The sequence below is a fragment of the Ailuropoda melanoleuca genome, chromosome 19 (genome assembly GCF_002007445.2).
Source record: "Ailuropoda melanoleuca isolate Jingjing chromosome 19, ASM200744v2, whole genome shotgun sequence".
Lineage (NCBI taxonomy): Eukaryota > Metazoa > Chordata > Mammalia > Carnivora > Ursidae > Ailuropoda > Ailuropoda melanoleuca.
The window spans coordinates 17299579-17320468 of record NC_048236.1 but is presented as its reverse complement, the minus strand read 5'-3'; the positions used below and the strand labels follow the sequence as shown (position 1 = coordinate 17320468).

Genomic DNA, 20890 nt, shown 5'->3' with positions numbered 1-20890 from the left:
GTAAAAAATTAAAAACATAGTATCTCACAAGAAACTATAAGAATAAAGTATATCTTATCAATTCAGTGAAGTAACATTCAACCATTGAATGTGAGGTTGTGGAAGAGATGTTAGTGAATATACAATAAGGAGTTGTGTTTGTGGAACTATGGGGTATTACACATCTTGAATGACCTTCCCAAATAAAAACGTTGAAATCCGAATAAAATATAAAGTGTATACATTCGGAACACTGTTGCCTGAAGTGAAAACAACACATCTATAGATTCCAAATGAAACGAACGCAAGACTCTCAAAAGTAAGCATCAAAGTTGACTTTTGCCGTGAGTTCCTGCTAAAACGTGAAGCGTGTATGAACTTACCCTTTAAAGGCTGCACAAGTTACAGTGGACCTGCTTTAAGGCTACAGAATGCCTGAGGTAGGGGACCTAATAGCAGACTCCTCAGAGGCCTGGGACTCCTAAAAGCCACACAGTCAGTGTAAGAACAAAAGAAAAATGAACCTTATTTCAGACAAGGAGAAAGCAAGGAAATTGGCCTATCTTGAACTTGGGATTAATCTGAAGGGAAAGATGTACAAGAGCGGAGAGCTAAGAAGAGCCAAGACACTCCTGAACAGAGAAACAAGATAGCGGAACTTGCCGTTCTAGTTATCAAGACCTATTAGAAAAGCAGGACAAATTAAGACAGCGTGAATCTTGGCACAAGGTTAGACAGACTGATGGAACAGGATAGAGAGAGACAGGACAGTGCACACGTGGACAGGGCTTGTGAGTGGAAAAGGACGAACTCGTCAATGAAGAGAACTGAAACCATTGGTCATCCACATGGAAAACTGTAATTGGATCTCCAACCCCACATCAAACACAAAAAATAATTTCAGATGTATTAAGACTTAAATGTAAAAGGAAAAAATTATAATCCGAGAAGACAACATAAAATAATGATTTTCTGACCTCGAAATAAGGAAAGCTTTCTTAAATAAGTCATTAAAAATGCCGACCGTAAAAGAAAACATGGAAATTTCAACTACACAAAAGATAGGAACTTCTGTTCATCAGGTTATATGGTATTGACAGTTAATGCAGTGGTTCCATGCTTCAGCATGGGTGAATCCCAAAAATGTAATCCTGAATGAAAGGCAGTTAGTATCACTACATTTATATAATGTTTTAAGAAAAGGAAAACTAAAAACTCTGTTTTCTTCTAGGAGTTTTACAGTTTCAGGTCTTACATTTAGTTCTTTAATCCGTTTTGAGTTAATTTTTTTAAGTGGTTAAAATAGGAGTCTAGTTTCATTCTTTTACATGTAAACATCCAATTTTCTCAGCATCTTGAATGTTAAAATTTGCTTATAGAAAGTAGTGGAAAGATACATGCCAAGTGCTAAAAAAATGTCAGCCTCACCATGGTCAGAAGTTACAAGTGGTTTTGATTTTCTTCTTTTGGTTTAATCTCCCCTAATGTTTCTATAAAATGATAAAGGTGGTTAATAATGTTTGTAGAAAGAGTGTTCATTGTCCTTCCTTCCCCCTCCACGTGGCATATAATGTGTCCCGTGTTGATACTGACAGATACCGTCACGGACTGCTTGAAACCTAGTGCAGGCTGCGGGAGCTGCCTTGAATCCTCAGAGTCTGTGAGGATTGTTCCAGCCTAAAGAAAAGAGAGAACTGAAGATATTTCTGTTTTCTACCTGTCTTATCTTGACTTGCTCACTTTAGGAATTATACTATTGGTGATGCCTTCAACAACCCCAGCAGCGCTGTTGATGTCCGTGTCTGTAGTTTGCCATGAAGTAAAAACCATTGTAATGAACTGAGGCCGGATCAGCTTGACTCTGGACTCGTGGATGTATTCATAAAGTAAGTTTACTTTTGTTTCTCGCTGTCTGTTTAAACCTGCTTAGGAGTCATCCTTTTCTTGGACCTGGATTAAAACACGGGGGGTCCGTTGAATTTTCTTTTTTTTTTTTCTTTTTTTTTTTTTTTAAAGATTTTATTTATTTATTCGACAGAGATAGAGACAGGCAGCGAGAGAGAGAACACAAGCAGGGGGAGTGGGAGAGGAAGAAGCAGGCTCACAGCAGAGGAGCCTGATGTGGGGCTCGATCCCATAACGCCGGGATCACGCCCTGAGCCGAAGGCAGACGCTTAACCGCTGTGCCACCCAGGCGCCCCCTGTTGAATTTTCTGCTTTAGCTTAACTAATAGACGCTTCAGTTTGCAGATACACTTTCAGCTCATTAATTCAAAGGGGCCACTTCAAAATACTAACAACACTTCACTTTCCATGACTGTTGGCCTAGACTCAGCCAGGGCTGACCACGTGAGCAGCAGGTCTCCGAAAGAGCTGTGATCTGCTACTGCGACCTTTTCCCAGGCCGGTGGTTTCTGACTCGGCGGCACACACCACGTCCTGGAATGGACGTCCTTGACATTGTCTGATGGTTTAGTGTTCCCTGGGCCTGGCAGGGATGAAAAGTAACCCTTTCTCTCATATGCCCTTGGTATATAGGGTTGCCAGATTTGCGGGGGTGGGGGGCATACAGGACACCCAGATAAATTTGAATTCCAGATAGACAACAAATAATTTTCAGTATATCTCAAATGTTGCTTATCTGAAATTCAAACATTGTGTGGGACATACTGAAAAATTATTCATCGTCTATCTGACGTTCAGACTTAATTAGATGCCTTACATTTTATCTGGCATCTCTACATTTAGTGGGTCCATCGCTTTCCTGTTGGGCTGCCCGCAATATCACTCTCTAAATCCAGTCTGTTTCAAAACGGGATGTCCCCGTGAGCTCTCTGATTCTGCCCCCCCCCCAACATACTAACTGCCTCTCACTGCTGAGGTCTCTTCAGCTACCAGAATACCCTCTGGGCAAGATCCCTTCTGTATGTCCCCAAGCTGATCCTAACTCAGAGTGCCACAACCCATCCCTGGGATTCACTACCAGAGGCCTCGCCTCTGGAGGGGTTCACAGTTCCTTTTGCAGCCCCAGGAGCTGGACCTCTGTGTCCACCAAGGTGAGGGAGCAAGGAACAAGCTGGATTTCTTTTGTGTAGGCTCAAGGTTAGGAGGCAGCGACTCTGTTCACAGCCTCTCCCTTGGTGGTGATGTCAGGCAGGGAGAGGGACGTCCAGTGCTGTTTTGTCCAGAGAGATGGTTCTCTAAAGTTGCTTTCAAGTTCCATGTGCTGAACCCTTTTTAATTTTTTATGTGGAGCCCAGTAATCCTATAATCAGTTATCAGCTCTTTCCTTTGACAGGTTAGCTCTTGGTAGTTTGGACCACAATTCACTTGGATGTAAAAAATCTTTTCTATCTTGGAACCTTGGTCAAAGCTGCCAAGTTAACATCAGCAAGTGTATATCCATCTCTGTTCAAGTGCTCACACCATGTGACCTTCTTACTCAACCTACAGCTGTGACTGTCCCACTGCATGGAAAGGAGAATTCTGCACAGAGACCATCTCCACCTGTGACCCTGCTACACCACTGTAGCAAAGGAGCAGCTTGTGTTCCAGGGCCTCATGGGTGCACCTGTTACTGTCCTCTGGAAACCACTGGAATCTACTGTGAACAAGGTAAGGCAGAGTTTCATGTTTCGATTGTTCACAAATTAACTAAGTTTCCTTTTGGAAAAGTAAAATGAAAAATATATAGTAATCCTCAACTTGCGTAAGATCTGTATTTCCGCCACAGTACAAGCACACTACAGGGTGGGAAGGAGTGGGCGGAGTAGGGCAGTGTTGTTCTAGCCGTCACAAATAGAGGTGAACCAAAGTCATTTCTCTGCTGTGCTCCTTGTAGCCTAATAGCATAAACTCATCTTCAGGGACTACCACTCAGCTAACACAGGCAGGAGAAGGAATGTGGTTCTCTGCTGCCTGTCATCCCCAAACTGCAAGCGAGAACTCCATGCTACATTTCATGCTTTCGTCTCCTCCTATAACTTCCCTGAGCACCTTACCCTATCTCTTCCCTTACAGGCAAGATTGATGAGAGGGGTAATAAAACGCTGCCATCCGCAAATCTCCTCAATCGCACCGCAACCCTCTGCTAAAGCTCTAGGAACCCTCCAGCAAGAGAATCCCTAAGGTGAACAGTGACCACGAACACACGGTCTAAAGGGGGACATTGTAACGTGAGTCTATGGAGAAAATCAGGAAAGCATATGCTGTTGAATGTCTCAAGTTCTGCATCTTCCAAAAAATAAATGCTTCAGATTTTATTTTGTCATATGTCACGTAGTTCTACAAATCACAGCAAGATTCGTATAAAAGAAGACCTCCATAGCAGCGTGCTCAGAGTCCTGAAAATTCAGCTGTGCAACAGGCACGGCTGTGTTACTCTAGGGCTGACGGAATGGCCTGCGTGAAGCCGCCCCGCCAGTCAGGATCCAGGGGCACAATCCAAGTGGGTCCTGCTCCTGCTTCAGTTTGCCGCCACCTGCTGGCTGCTGTCCTTTCCAGTTTACGTGTCAGTAGGGATGATTCTGGGTCTTGGGGCCAGCTGGGACTTCAGAACAGTGTGGCAGGGAATCCAAGAAACTCGTGGTTAAGGAATCTCAAGAGATTAATCCAGAAAATAGGGGGTCATGGAGTTTTACCTGCTATCTCCTGGCTCCCGAGACGGGGTGATCTACCGCTACTCTCCCCCCAACCCCCACCTGGAAGATAGAGCTTTATCCTCTGCTTGGTCTGTGCGGGGACAGAGGCTAGTGTAGGAGTACGGGAGCCGGTCACCAACTGGGTTCGACACACCTTTACGTAATTTCCGGGGGCCACTGTGAATATCGTGTATGTGTGGTAAGAACAAACTTAATCCCTCTCAGGTCACTTTATCAAATACACGAATGCAAACATTTTTTTCTCCTATATTCTTTGAGACTCTATGTATGTGCTTAAGTCCTCCAAAAGTCAAAAGTGTTGATAAATGGGAGACATTGGAGGTTTAAAATACTAGTGATTTAGTGACAGGAATTTTAATCATGTCATAAGGTGTGACTGTGAAAAAATGAGACAGAGTTTTGTGTCTGGCTTATTATGAAAATCAGTCTTTTTCATAACGACATTAGAGACAGATCTTGATCTTTAAAAAATGGCAGTTCTTCGTTCTTGGAATGTGCCACATTCCATCTTGGAATTGGGATTTTTCTCACACTCTTTCCTCTGCCTACAATGTTCTCATCTTCCCCTCCACACTCAGTGAACCCTTATTTATCCTTCAGATTTCAACTCAGACCTCACTTCTTGAGGGAAGCCTTCCTGGGTTCTCCGTCAGAGAGCGGAGGGCAGGGCTGTGCCTGCTCTTGTTCACTGTTGCTGAATCCCCGTCACCCATCATATAGTGCAGAGCGAAAAAATCTGGTATATACGTTTCAACTTACTGGTTCTAAAATAATAAAAACTGATTGTAATAGTTTTCAAGAAATAGGTCTTGACTATAGTGAACAGCAGAGTACTCAAAATTTTACCAAGATGGTGCACCTCTGTTACTCCCAAAAAAGACAGCGATTAGAAACTGAAAGAAATAATAGGACAATTTAACATAAGGGCTAGTGACTGTAACAATAATGCAAGCTAGATTTTTGAAGCTTAACAGCTCAAATGATGAAAACCTGGGGGATTAACCAGAATTTGTGTGTGTGTGTGTGTGTGTGTGTGTGTGTGTAAATAAATGATACTGGTATGTATATAAATAGATTTTATAGGGAGATGGAAGCTAGAGATGACAGATGACAGATGATAGATAGACAGATGATAGATAGATAGAGAAAGAGAGAAATGGTGACAGCAAAATAAAGAGCAGATAGCACCGGGACCTCTGAAACCAGGCTGCAGTGCACTCCCGCGTCTTGCCAATGGCTGCATTTTTCTTATTCCCAGACAGCTTGTTCCCAGTTGGCATTACAACCATCATAATTTCTACTCAGTTATGGGCACCCAGGATGTCGAAGAAATACCTGGGGTTTAATTCACCTTCATTGTACTTATAAACTGGTATAAAAATCATCAATGAATTCAGTACCAGCAACCTTAAACTCACAAATGTCTAACTAATAAGTCCTCTTTTCCCTTCTTCCTTTCTACTTCCCCATTCCAAGAAACCTTAAGTCTTAGAAGGAAAATTAATTTGACTGTACATGGAACCCCCACTTACAGCTTTCACACCTACCGGGTTTTATGACCATCTTTATTGTAAATAAGCCCCCCCACCACCAAGAATCAAAACTCATGTTTATAATCTCTGAATGACAAGAACAAGATGCAATTGATTGGCAAGCCTAATGATGCTGGAGAGGGGAGGGATGGTGATAGGGTGTCACTTGCCTCAAAATACAGTCAAGCATTAGTAACCTTTGTTCTTCTCTCCTTCCCTTGGAGCACAGCTTATAATATGGATTATTCACTAATGTATTAAGATCGTTTACTGGTTCCAGTCCAAGTGCTGGGAACTCCCTGAAGAAGACGGACAGCTGCCCTGCCTCCGTAGAAGGAGGCAGGCAAACACCATATCCACCAATCAGTGAGGAAAAATACAGATTGAGCTAATGCCAGAAAGGAAATAAAGAGAAAGAGGCAATAAAAAACTCACTGGAAGAGTTCATTTTAGTTGGGACGATCAGGAAAGGACTCTGTAAATAGGGGCATTTGAGCTGATATCTACTGAGAATTAGCCATGCGTGAAGGCATGTGGGACAAGTCCTCTAGGCAGAGGCTAAACCTGGCAACAGGATAATAATATTACATATTTGACGGAGAGAAAGGCAGCCAGTATTCCCAGAATGGGAGATGGGATTAAAGATGAATTTGGAAAGGCAAGCAGAAGGCAGATCATATAGAGTCTTGGAAAGCATGGTAAAGAATTTTAATGTCATGCTAACAAAATAAGAAGCCTGTGAAGACTGTAAGAAGGAGTGTAAGAAGCAGAAAACCTGCATTCTGATGCTTCTGGTAACTAGTGATTTCATTGCTGCTTTGTCCTTTAAGTCTCTGAGCCTCGATTTCATTATCTATGAAGTGGCAATACTAAGTGTGCCACCTCTTTTCCATCTGTCCCCCCCACTTCCTGGTTCTACTCTCACCCCTCCCCCTCTACTCTGTACTCCTGAGGCCCTCTCAGGATTGCAACAATGGGCTCCCCCTCAGTCTGCCTCCAGTTGAGTTTAGCCAAGGAAGTCACCAGCAGGCAATCAGAGGACAGGAGAGAAAGACAGAGTATTTATTTCCCTAGATTCCTTGCCACTAGGTCACCAAAATTTACCATTACCCAAGGACTGTTCGGAGATCCTCACCTACCCCAGCTCTAGGCCTAGGAGTGGAAACAGCTCCCCATTGAGACTAACCCCAGGGCAACACCCTGTCTCCTGTAGTTTCCCTAAACCCTGCCCACATCTTTGTAAATGGTATTTTCATTCCCTTATCTTCAAACTATCCTGTATGAGCATACTATCTGTTCACTGCCAGGACCCTCACTGATATAATAAGTATGATTTTCCCTACCTTACAAAATTCATAGAAGGTAATGTATAAAAAAGTTCTTTATTAAGTATGAAGTGCTATAAAATATAGAGGACTATTTTCTCCTCTTGTTCTCAAGATCCCAAACTTAGACAAACACTCTTAAGGAAATAATTCAGCTGTATTATGAACTAAATATACATCTTGGTATAGGGAGTTCTAGGAGTGTAGAATCATAGGAAATTACCAATCATCTTCCAGTCCAAGAGTATCAGTTTATAAATGAGGAGACTAGTGCTCAGAGAAATTAAATAATGTACCAGAGTTTTCAGAATCAAGTCTCTGGATTCTCCATCCAGTTATTAATAGTTGCTTAATAATTAGTTAATAAATATAAACACAGTAAATCATAAATGAGTGCACTAACACTCTATTTCTAGATCTTAGCAGTCCCTTATAATAGGCATTCCATAACTAAATATAGCATAGGAACTAACGATGTAGAGATAACATATCTATCAACAACCATCATACTCCAGTTATCCAGGAAAACCTAATAAAAGGGCAGTATAATCATTAAAATTTAAATAACTTAAAAACTAGGTATTTAAGTGAGTCATCAAAGGCTAGGATGAAAAGAACCTTAAAAGTCACTTAATCCCAACTCTTCTATGTTGAAAGAGGTCAAAATCAAAACTCTGGGTTAGCGGGACTAAGAATTTAAGCCTTCACACTGTCAGTTCAGTGAGTTTCCCATGACACTCTATTGTTTATACTTCATAATCAAAATATGAAAACTACCAGTCACATGAAATAAGTGGAAACCTGTGCATCCTGTGGCATGCAGAACTGGTTAATAAAATGCCTTCGTCCTAATATTTTAAGTAGTCTTACGTATTTTAAAGTGTATGTACGTATCTGAGAAGAGGGTGGCTGGGGGAAATTTTCTATCCCAGTGTTACAATTTAAGTGGTGAAATTTGACTTTGTCTATCCCTTACTCTTAAGATGTCTGACTTATGGGGAAAAAGTGATCTTTCTAGTCCCTTAAAACATTTACCTATAGCTGACAGAAAAATCCATTTTAAGGACAAGAGGAGAATTCCTGATTGGTATATCTTTTCTTTTCACTATGGCCTCACCCCAAATTCCTTAGAAATTCCACTGAGGTATGGTGCTGTGGTAAGGAAAATATCAACAGACCACTTGAATTGGATGGCTTTCAGGGTCACGGCCACCAAAAATGATTCAAAATATCTGAGCCTAGTTCCAGAAGTGCAGGAATCCACAGTGTTCACAGTGTCTGGCCCAGGAACCAGTTCAGATGTGTGTTTTTTTAAACACCCAAGGGCCCTAACCCGGCTTTAAAATTAAACTGAAGCTGAGGAAGGGTGGTCAGCAAGCAAAGGCATCTGGGTTTGACAGTTCACAGGACCATTGACCTTAACCTAAAAAGAAATAACAGGCTAGGGTAAATATTTTGCAATCCAGTTTAGTCATTAAAATATTGTATTTCTAGCAGAACTCCGGTTTACAATTCTTTTGCAAGACAGACAATATGCCCAGTTTCTTTTCTCATACACTCAAAGCTTGTTCGTTTGCTCTTTTTTTCTGTTGTAGCTGTATTTCCTGTTAGAATCTATGGTTTACAACTACGCATATAACCTTTACTGAATCATAAAATCTCTCCTCTCGATTTATTTTTCCCACATTATTGGTAAATTGCCTTTTTCTTGGAATATTTTTATACCATTAAATTTTAGCTATTGCATATTTTTGACATTTAGCCAAATGAGATTCTATAATATGTGTGTTTTTAACTTTTTAGCCTGGAAAAGATTGAAAATGTTTCCATTTTTCTTATATTCCTTCCATCCCTAGGGTGATTTTTCTCCACTCATTTCTCATTCCCCAAGGTAGAGAAACCCACTCACATGCTGGCATTTTGAATGAAACAGGCAAATGTTCAAGCTACTTAGAGAGTCTCGATGCAAAGGATACTTTACGGTCCACCTAGCTCGAGATTTTATTGAAATTAACTCAAGCTAATGGAGAAGTTCAATTCTTCAAGCCTTCCTGACTCGGGATGCTTTCCTGCCAAGTCTTTGGTTTTCTTGATAATAAAGGGTCCACAGCACTTACAGATGGCAATTTCAGGAATGTTTGCCTTATTTTCAGATGCTCCTTTCCAGGTGCATTTAGCTATGTGAGAATAGAGTATATAACTTACAAGCTTTCTTCATAGAAAAAAACATGAATTTTAGTCTTTATTTCCCCTACTTTCAATCTCATCTTGATAATTAGTAAGGATGTGGTTACATATATACTAATCCTCTATCTCTATGAGTTTATAATACTTGTTAAAACCAGATAGGAACTAGCTATAATTCCCAGGAACACACATTTTAGTTCTTTAGTCTTCTTTCTGGGTTCCTCAATACAACTGCTAAATCATAAATGAAACTCAGTGAGAAAGTGAATTATATGTAACAATTCCAAGGTCTATATGAACATTAAGCTTTTCAAGCGTCTAAAAGAAGAGAAGCTGCTGGTGAATCTTAGTAGAAAGAAGCAGACACAACTGCTTTTTCATAACCTTGGACTTTCAGCGAGTAACTTTCCTGAACATCGGGCTTCTCAAGTGTGAAAAGAGAATATGTTGAAATTTCTGTGTGGGGGAAATTTTTGGCCAAAATCCCAGGAGGGCCCATTAGTAATGATTACTAATTTTTATAAGGTAGGAGGGAAAGGTTAAAAACTCTTAAAAGACAGAAATCTATAAAAGGTTTTTTCTTCAACAAAGTCCTTTTTATTTTCTATTCAAGGTGACACTAAGTAATGAACAAAAAGCATTCACATTAAATTTGCTGCTACTACTAATGTTTCCTCCCTTGAAATGTTTCGCGTGTTGAAACGTAAACCGTGTCCCCCACCTTAGGAAGGCAGGGGAGAAAAAGGTTTGCTTACAATTTCTATGGACAGGGCTTGGTTGCCTCTTCCCCTGAGGCAGGTTTGCCCACCTTTTAATTTGAAATGAATGACAGCGATAGGATCCAACCACAAACTTTGCTTTCGAATTTGGGGAACTAAGAGATAGGCTCCCTCTAGTTTCTAATAGCAAACTACTGGAAATTGGAAAGTGACGAGCAAACTACAAGTTTCATGATCATGAAAGATACAAAGATTGCAAAATATTATTTCATTTTCTTCTTTTGTTAAAATCTGTGTGATTTATGTTAGATAATTTAAAAAGCAAACATTTCTGTACCACGATATTCTAGTGACCAAGAAATACGGCCCGGCAAACGGTCAGGACAGCCGTCTGGTCTGAGAGGCAGAATTGGCTAAGAGTCTCCTAACATACCCTCAGAAAGTCTATGATGGGGAGTCACTGAAGTCAAGAGGCTAGCACAGTGCCTGGTACACAAGAAGTGCTCCATAAATAATCAACCCCCTCCTACAAAGGAAGAAAAAAGTATTAGATTACACTTGTGTTAAATGCAAGCCAGGTCCACGTAGACACTTTGATCAATTCCGTTTTTCAAATATGGGTTAGTTTTAAATAGATTCTTAAGTTAAAATATTTTAAACCTCCTAGTTTGAAAAGACAGTAGTTTTATTTTATAAAAGATGTTTAAAAATATTTCAAACCATTATGATCAACATAGTAGACATAAACTTTTCAAAATGACCAAATAAAATATCTTTTAAAAACTCATTCTCGGGGCGCCTGGGTGGCACAGCGGTTAAGCTTCTGCCTTCGGCTCAGGGCGTGATCCCGGCGTTGCGGGATCGAGCCCCACATCAGGCTCCCTCTGCTATGAGCCTGCTTCTTCCTCTCCCACTCCCCCTGCTTGTGTTCCCTCTCTCACTGGCTGTCTCTATCTCTGTCAAATAAATAAATAAAATCTTTAAAAAAAAAAAAAAACTCATTCTCTATAGAAGTATAGCTGATTATTAAATGATTTTAAAAATATATTTATTGAGAAGCCACTCAGGCCACATGAAGAGATCCAAAGCACTGTCAGATAGTGTTGTCCCTCCTTTCAAAGAGCCAATGATTTAAGTGGAGACCAGGCAGAAGTCTGTGAAAATCAAATCAAAATATATAATTTAAATCACAGTTCAGAGAAAAGAGGAAGAAATTAACTGCTTTAATTGCTAAACAATGCCACAATATGTGCATTATTACCCGGTACTAAGGCCTGATTAGGCAGTAGAAAGCAATGGATTTAAATTAGGTATCAACGCATAGGTAAGATTTGGATAGACTCTTATGGGGTGGTAAGGTAGCTTTCCTAAGAGTGAGAGCCCCTGTAGGAAAGCATGCGGAAGAACAGAAGGAGGCACTTGCTAACGTGAGTAAATTTCCTCATCTGAAAAGGAAATTTATGCCAGATAAAATCTAAATTATTGAAATACCTCTGAGAATAGAAAGGAAGAAACCAATGTAAGGCACAATGGATTAAAAAGTCATCAGGGAATGCTTACTGAGCTGAAGGGTGTGCCTTTCACATAGATGGTGTTTGATTAACATTTGTGAAGTGGATGATGATTATTCAAACATCAATCAATCAATAGCAATATATATTTGATGACAATTTTCTAGAAAATGAAGAGGCATTATGTATGTGGTCATTTCTTATACTGACACACACTAAAAGCTAGAGGAATAATAAAAAGTCATAGTTCCATATAGGTATGTCAAAGCTAAATGAATAAAGTAGATTTCTAACGATGTGGCACGTTGGTGGGTAAATAGTAGTCCTGACAAATAGTTATTTACCATTACTTTTGGATATAAATTGTGTCAGCTAAATTTTTGATAGTCAAGGCACAGCAAAAAATTAAAAATTAAGATCTCTGTAAAAAGTCTAGGTATTCTGGTTATTAATTGAATTATATGTCATTACATGCTTTATTTCATTTACATGCTTTATTTTTTAGATTTATAAATAAGTGACAAAGCTGATGTTTTCATGTGAAAATTAAAAAGTTTAACTTGGCATCAGTTCAAATGCCCAAATTCTGTTCCCAAAAACATGGAGTAAAGCACCTCATCCTAGATTTTGATAGCAGGAATCACCAGATGTCGCTAAGTATCATAAAACAATCTTGTGATTTTATAGAATAATTAATTTTTAAGCAACATTCCATCTTGATGGGCCTCCAAAGATCATTTAGAACCAAATCGCCACCCAAATAACTAAATGAGTCAAACAATTAAATCGTGTTATTCAGCATTATCCATATGGGTGCTAAAGGAACTCTGCCTAAAGGGACGATTTTGTTTTTCTGATAATTGATACTCAACCATTCCTTCTGCTAGCAATTAGCCAACAGGTTCAATTGCTCGTTCACACAACTCCCAGTAGACTCTAGAAATAATCCAACAAAGAGAAAGGATGTTTAGCTTCCATTCTCGCTACAATAACAAGGTGTGTATTTAGTTAACCTAAAATTTGTCCAGCTGCTTAAGTTGAGATGGAAAAGTAAATACTTAAGACTTCACATAGTTAAGGATGGGGGAAAAGTTACTTCTATTCATTAGATTCGAACAAGTTAAGAAGCTACATTGAAGCCATATGCACTTATCCATAGACCTTAAAGGCAAATAATTAATAAATACTATAAAAGTCTTAAATTATTTTTATCTCATTGTCTTCACTAACTGAATAAATCATAGCTATGGTAGAAGAGCTTTGACTAAAATCAAAATCTTTTGCATTAAACATAATGAAATTGAAAATATAAAATGGATAGCCCTAAATCTATAATTTCTTGAGAACACAGCAGATATGCATCCGTGAGGAATATTTGTTTAACCTCATAGGCTTATAGGATGTGGAGATTGAGAACTATTTGTTTATTAAGTAAACTACACTTTGAGTCCATCATGAGAAACAGTGTTCTGGGAATTAGAGTAATCTATTTTAGAAATCTTGAGATCACTGCTAAAAACAGAAACATTTGGTAGTAAAACAACCTTCAATGGGACTTGTTCAATTTAGAGTGATTAGAGGTGTGTTTTTAAAAAGGGGGGTGGAGGGACACCTAGGTGACTCAGTTGGTCAAGCGTCTGCCTTTGACTTAGGTCATGATCTCAAGGTCCTGGGATTGAGCCCCGTGTCAGGCTCCCTGCTCAGCGAGGAGTCTGCTTCTCCCTCTCCCTCTGCCTCGGCCCCTCTCTCTGCTCATGCATGCTCTTTCTTTCTCTCTCTCTCTCTCTCTCAAATAAATAAAAATTTTAAAAAATAAAGAAAAAAATTGTTTTAAAGTTGCTGCATCCAAGATAAGGATGTGATGAAATTTTTAACATATGAGGGGATCTTGCAGAGCTTTAGGTTTTAAGAGAAATTTATGCATTTACAGCAGAGATGTAGGTTAATAAAATGGCAGAATAGGAAGCTACAAGCTCTCTTTCCCCCAACAGACACCAATTTAACAACAACAAACGGACCATCATACCTCTGTGAGAATTCTAGAGGCCAGTTGAGAAGCTACAGTACCCAGGCCATAATTGTGGAGAGACTGGTAGGGCTGGGGAACTCGTGGCCACTGCTGTTTGGGAGGCCCTCATGGAAGAGTGAACAAATCTCCCTTTCTGTGTCCCAGGCTTTTGTCAGATCCCTGCCCTTAACCTGTGACTGGGCCATCAGCATACCTGGCACCACAGTTGTCCTGTGCTTTATCTCTGGCCAGTGGCTGAGATTCAAAACTCCGAACCGTGAAGGACCCAGCAAGGCACGGACCCACTCCTCAACCCCAGAGGCCATGCCCACCATTCTGTCCCAGAAAAGCAGTCATTGCGTATGTAGGTTCCAGGAGTCTATAGTGAAGCAGAGTGAAAAGCTGCTACCGGGTTATATGCCCTTTGCGTACGCCTCTGTCCCCTGCTGTTGAATGGGCATGCAATGGCACCCAGGGGCCCTTTTGTCCTTGGAGAGGCAATATACCCTCTTCCAAATCTGTTCCAGTAGGGGGAACATTGTCTCCCAGTTGGGCAATCTGGAAGAACTGGATAAATTCCTAGAAACATATGAACTACCAAAACTAAACAGGAAGAAACAGAAAATTTGAACAGACCCATAAGGAGCAAAGAAATCAAATCAAACAATAATCCAATTTCTGCCAACAAACAAGAGTCCAGGTCCTAATGGCTTCCCATGGGAATTCTACCAAACATTTAAAGATGAATTAGTACCTGTTCTTCTGAAGCTGTTCCAAAAAAATAGAAATAGAAGGAATACTTCCAAACTCATTCTACAAAGCCAGTATTACCTTGATTCCAAAACCAGACAAAGACCCCACTAAAAAGGAGAATTTTTTTCAAGATTTTATTTAATTATTTGAGAGAGAGCACACAAGAAGGGGGAGAGGCACAAGAGGGGAGAAGCAGGCTTCCCGCCAAGCAGGGATCCTGATCTGGGGCTTTATCCCAGGACCCTGGGATCATGGCACAACCCAAAGGCAAACACCTAACCGACTGAACCATCCAGGTGGCTAAAAACGAGAATTACAGATCTAAAAAGGAGAATTACAGACCAATATCCCTGATGAATATGGACGCAAACATTCTCCACAAGACACTAGCTAGTTGAATTACACATTTAACATCTAACATTACATTAAAAGATTATTCACCATGATCAAGTGGGATTTATTCCTGGGCTGCGGGGGTGATTAATATCCACAGTCAACATAATACTCCACATTAATAAAAGAAAGAATAAAAACCATATGGTCCTCCTAATTGATGCTTAAGAAGCATTTGACAAAATACAGCATCTTTTCTTGTAAAAACCCTCAAGAAAGTAGGGATAGAAGGAAAATACCTAAACACCATAAAGCCCCTACATGAAAGACCCACAGCTAATATCATCCTCAATGGGGAAAAGCTGAGGGCTTTTCCCCTAAGGTCAAGAACACAACAGGGATGTCCACTTTCCCCACTGTCGTCCAGCATAGTACTGGAAGTCCCAGCTTCAGCAATCAGGCAACAAAAAGAAATAAAAGGAATCCAAATTGGCAAGGAAAAAGTCAAACTCGCTCTTTGCAGATGACATGATACTCTATTAGAATACCTGAAAGACCCCACAAAAAATTGCTAGAACTGATACAGGAATTCAGCAAAGTCACAGGATATAAAATCAACGTATAGAAATCTGCTGCATTTCTATACATCAGTAATGAAGCAGCAGAAAGAGAAATCCAGGAATCCATCCTATTTACAGTTGCACCAAGAATCATAAGATAGGGGTGCCTGGGTGGCTCAGTCGATAAGCGTCTGCCTTCAGCTCAGGGCATGATCCCGGAGTCCTGGGATCGAGCCCCACATCAGGCTCCTCCGCGGGGAGCCTCCTTCTTCCTCTCCCACTCCCCCGTCTGTGTTCTCTCTCTCGCTGGCTTCTCTTTCTCTGTCAAATAAATTAAAATCTTAAAAAAAAAAAAAAGAATCATAAGATACCTAGGAATAAACCCAACTAAAGAGGTAAAAAATGTATATGCTGAAAACTATAAAACACTGATTAAAGAAATTGAGGAAGACACAAAGAAATGTAAAAACACGCCATGCTCATGGATTAGAAGAACAAATGTTGTTAAAATGTCTATACTGGCTTGTGGAGTTACGATGGCGGAGGAGTAGGGGACCCCTTTCTCAGCTGGTCCCCCGAGTCGAGCTGGATAGGTACCAGACCAGCCTGGACATCCACGGAAACAGCCTGAGACGCAGGAAGATACATCTGGATCTCTACAAATGAACATCTCCAGTGCTGAGTATTGAGGTATGAAGAAGGGAGCCATGAAACCGCGCACAGATATCGGAAGATAAACGGAAGGGGGAGCGAGCCGCCGAGTTCGGGCACCGGGAAGCGGTAGCCACCTGCATGGGGGATCGGGCGGACTTGAGGACCGGCACCCGCGAGACAGCAGACTGAGACCCTGAGCGGGAAGTGTGCGCCACCAGACTGCAACAGGGCTCCGGAGTGCTCGGGGGCGGCTGGCGGCTGACGGCTGGCGATGTTAGAAACACAAAGGACAGAGTCGCGCCGGCCCTGGAAGTGAGGGCTGGGACGCTGGGTGTGGGGCGCACATCCCGGGATGCTGCAGGGTTGAGCAGCACCAACAGAAACAGAGTTAAAGGGGCCAAGAGAGCTCAGTGGAGAACGATCCGCGATCCCTCTGTTCTGAGACAAAGGCTGGGATTCAGCCACTGCTGCTCTGACTCTCAGAAGAGGCACAGCAAACTGCCAGGGAAAGCCACCAGAGAACAAAAGCCTGGAAATACCAGCTCACAGTGTGCCCATCCCCATCCCCCCTCGCAGGGGACACGGAGACTCTACCCAAACAGAGTTGCCTGAGTATCGGCACGGCAGGCCCCTCCCCCAGAAGGCAGGCTGAAAAAGCAAGAAGCCCACATCCCGGAGCGCCTGAGTGGCGCAGTCACCAAGCACCTGTCTTCGGATTAGGGTGTGATCACAACGCTCCGTAAGGAGTCCTTCATCGGGCTTCTCCACCGGGAACCTGCTTCTTCCTCTCCCACTCCTCTGCTTGGGTTCCCTTTCTTGCTGACTGTCTCTCTCTCTCTCAAATAAATAAATAAACTCTTTAAGGAAGAAGCCCACATCCCTAAGATCTCTATAAAACAAGGGCGCACGGCCTGGGTCCCAGTCAACACTTGGGCTCTGGACAACCCTGCAATCTCTCTTCATCAGAATGACGAGAAGGAGAAGTCCCCCCCAGCAAAGAAAAGATAATGAGTCTGTGGCCTCTGCCACAGAATTGGCCTCGGCCACAGAATTAATACATACGGATGTATCCCAATTATCAGAAATGGAATTCAGAGCAACAATGGTCAAGATGATGAGTAAACTTGAAAAAAGCATCAGAGAAAGCGTTGCTGAGAATATAGAATCCCTAAGGGCAGAAATGAGAGCGAATCTGGCAGAAATTAAAAATGCTATGAATCAAATGCAGTCAAAACTAGAGGCTCTGATGGCAAGGGTAAATGAGGCAGAAAAATGAATCAGCGAATTGGAGGATGGGATGGTAGAAGAGAAAGATAAAACAGAAACTTGGCTCAAAAAATTCAATCTCAAGAATGTAGGTTATGGGAGATTACTGACTCAATGAAACGTTCCAATGTCAGAATCGTCGGCATCCCCGAGGGGGTGGAGAAAAAGAGAGATATTTGAACAAATTGTAGCTGAAAACTTCCCTAATCTAGCAAGGGAAACAAGCATTCGTGTCCAAGAGGCAGAGAGGACCCCATCCAAGCTCAACCAGGACAAACCTACGCCACGGCATGTCATAGTGCAATTCGCAAATATTAGATCCAAGGATACAGTATTGAAAGTGGCCAGGGCAAAGAAATTTCTCATGTACCAAGGCAAAAGTATTAGGATTAGGTCAGACCTGTCTAAACAGACCTGGAATGAGAGAAAGGTTGTGGGGGCATTTTNATTACTGACTCTATGAAACGATCCAATGTCAGAATCATCGGCATCCCTGAAGGGGTGGAGAAAAACAGAGGTCTAGAAGAGATATTTGAACAAATTGTAGCTGAAAACTTCCCTAATCTAGCAAGGGAAACAAGCATTCGTGTCCAAGAGGCAGAGAGGACCCCATCCAAGCTCAACCAGGACAAACCTACGCCACGGCATGTCATAGTGCAATTCGCAAATATTAGATCCAAGGATACAGTATTGAAAGCGGCCAGGGCAAAGAAATTTCTCACGTACCAAGGCAAAGGTATCAGGATTACGTCAGACCTGTCTACAGAGACCTGGAATGAGAGAAAGGCTTGGGGGGGCATTTTTAAAGCTCTTTCAGAGAAAAACATGCAGCCAAGGATCCTTTATCCAGCAAGGCTGTCATTCAGAATTGATGGAGAGATAAGGACCTTCCAGAATCGCCAGTCACTGACCAATTTCTACCCACGAAACCAGCCCTACAAGAGATATTAAGGGGGGTTCTATAAAAGTAAAAAGGCCCTAAGGNGGCCCCAAGAGTGATACAGAACAGAAAGTTACAATCTATAGAAACAAAGACTTTACAGGCAACATGACATCATTAAAATCATATCTCTAAATAATCACTCTCAATGTGAAAGGCCTAAATGCTCCCATAAAACGCCACAGGGTTGCAGATTGGATAAAAAGACATGACCCATCCATTTGCTGTCTACAAGAGACTCATTTTGAACCCAAAGATGCATTCAGACTTAGAGTAAGGGGATGGAGTACCATCTTCCACGCAAATGGACCTCAAAAGAAAGCTGGAGTAGCAATTCTCATATCAGATAGACTGGATTTTAAACTAGAGGCCATAGAGAGAGATACAGAAGGGCACTATATTATTCTTAAAGGAAGTATTCAACAAGTGGATATGACAATTATTAATATATATGCCCCCAACAGGGGAGCAGCAAGATACACAAGCCAACTCTTAACCAGAATAAAGAGACATATAGATAAAAATACATTAATAGTAGGGGACCTCAACACTTCACTATCAGTAATAGACAGAACACCCTGGCAAAAACTAAGCAAAGAATCAAAGGCTTTGAATGCCATACTCGACGAGTTGGACCTCATAGATATATATAGAACACTACACCCCAGAACAAAAGAATACACATTCTATTCTAATGCACATGGAACATTCTCCAGAATAGATCATGTTCTGGGTCACAAAACAGGTCTCAACTAATACCAAAAGACTGAAATTATTCCCTGCATATTTNTGCATATTCTCAGACCACAACGCTCTGAAATTGGAACTCAACCACAAGGAAAAACCTGGAAGAAACTCAAACACTTGGAAACTAAGAACCATCCTGCTCAAGAATGATTCGATAAACCAGGAAATAAAAAATCAATTTAAACAATTTATGGAGACCAACGAGAATGAATACACAACGGTCCAAAACCTATGGGACACTGCAAAGGCAGCCCTAAGGGGAAAATACATAGCCATCCAAGCCTCACTCAAAAGAATAGAAAAATCTAAAATGCAGTTTTTATATTCTCACCTCAAGAAGCTGGAACAGCAACAGAAGAACAGGCCTAATCCACGCACAAGAAAGCAGTTAATCAAGATTAGAGCAGAGATCAATGAATTAGAAACCAGGAGCACAGTAGGGCAGATCAACAGAATTAGAAGTTGGTTCTTTAAAAGAATAAATAAAATAAATAAGNTCTTTGAGAGAATCCATAAAATTGATAGACCACTGGCAAAACTTGTCCAAAAACAAAGAGAAAGGACTGAGATTATTAAAATTATGACTGAAAAGGGAGAGGTCACGACCAGCACCATTGAAATTGCAAGGATTATTAGAAACTTTTATCAACAGCTATATGCCAAAAAACTAAACAATCTGGAAGAGATGGAGGCCTTCCTGGAAACCTATAAACTACCAAGACTGAAACAGGAAGAAACTGATTTTTTAAACAGACGTTTTAATTATGAAGAGATTGAAGCAGTGATTAAAAACCTTCCAAAACACAAAACTCCAGGACCTGATGGATTCNCCAGGCCCAGACGGTTTTCCTGGGGAATTCTACCAAACATTCAAAGAAGAAATAATACCTATTCTCCTAAAGCTATTTCAAAAAATAGAAACAGAAGGAAAACTACCAAACTCATTCTATGAGGCCAATATTACCTTGATCCCCAAACCAGGCAAAACCCCATCAAAAAGGAGAATTACAGACAGATATCCCTGATGAATATGGATGGCAAAATTCTCAACAAGATCCTAGCCAATAGGATCCAACAGTACATTAAAAGAATTATCCATCATGACCAATTTGGATTCATCCCTAGGATGCAAGGGTGGTTCAACATTCACAAATCCNCTCGCAAATCAATCAATGTGATACATCATATCAACAAGAAAAGACTCAAGAACCATATGATCCTCTCAATTGATGCAGAAAAAGCATTTGACAAAATACAGCATCCTTTCCTGATTAAAACCCTTCAGAGTGTAGGAATAGAGGGTACATTTCTCAATCTCATAAAAGCCATCTATGAAAAGCCTACAGCAAATATCATTCTCAATGGGGAAAAGCTGGAAGCCTTTCCCTTAAGATCAGGAACACAGGAATGCCCACTCTCTTCGCCACTATTATTCAACATAGTACTAGAAGTCCTTGCAACAGAAATCAGACAACAAAAAGGGATAAAAGGTATCCAAATCAGCAAAGAAGAAGTCAAACTGGTCTCTCTTTGCAGATGACATCATATTCTATATGGAAAACCCAAAAGAATCCAACCCCAAACTACTAGAAGTTATAGAACAATTCAGTACTGTGGCGGGATGCAAAATCAAATCTCAGAAATCAGCTGCATTTCTATACACAAACAATGAGACTGAAGAAAGAGAAATTAGGGAATCCATCCCATTTACAATA

General features: G+C 40.9%; 1 protein-coding gene across 1 annotated transcript in view; it reads left to right on the top strand.

Annotated features, from left to right (window-relative positions):
- EYS (eyes shut homolog) overlaps window positions 1-20890 on the top strand; it is a 1484071-nt gene that overhangs the window by 1446638 nt on the left and 16543 nt on the right. Inside the window, 2 exon segments of the mRNA XM_034648271.1 lie at window positions 3433-3498; window positions 3500-3594. Coding sequence (XP_034504162.1) covers window positions 3433-3498; window positions 3500-3594 — 161 coding nt within the window.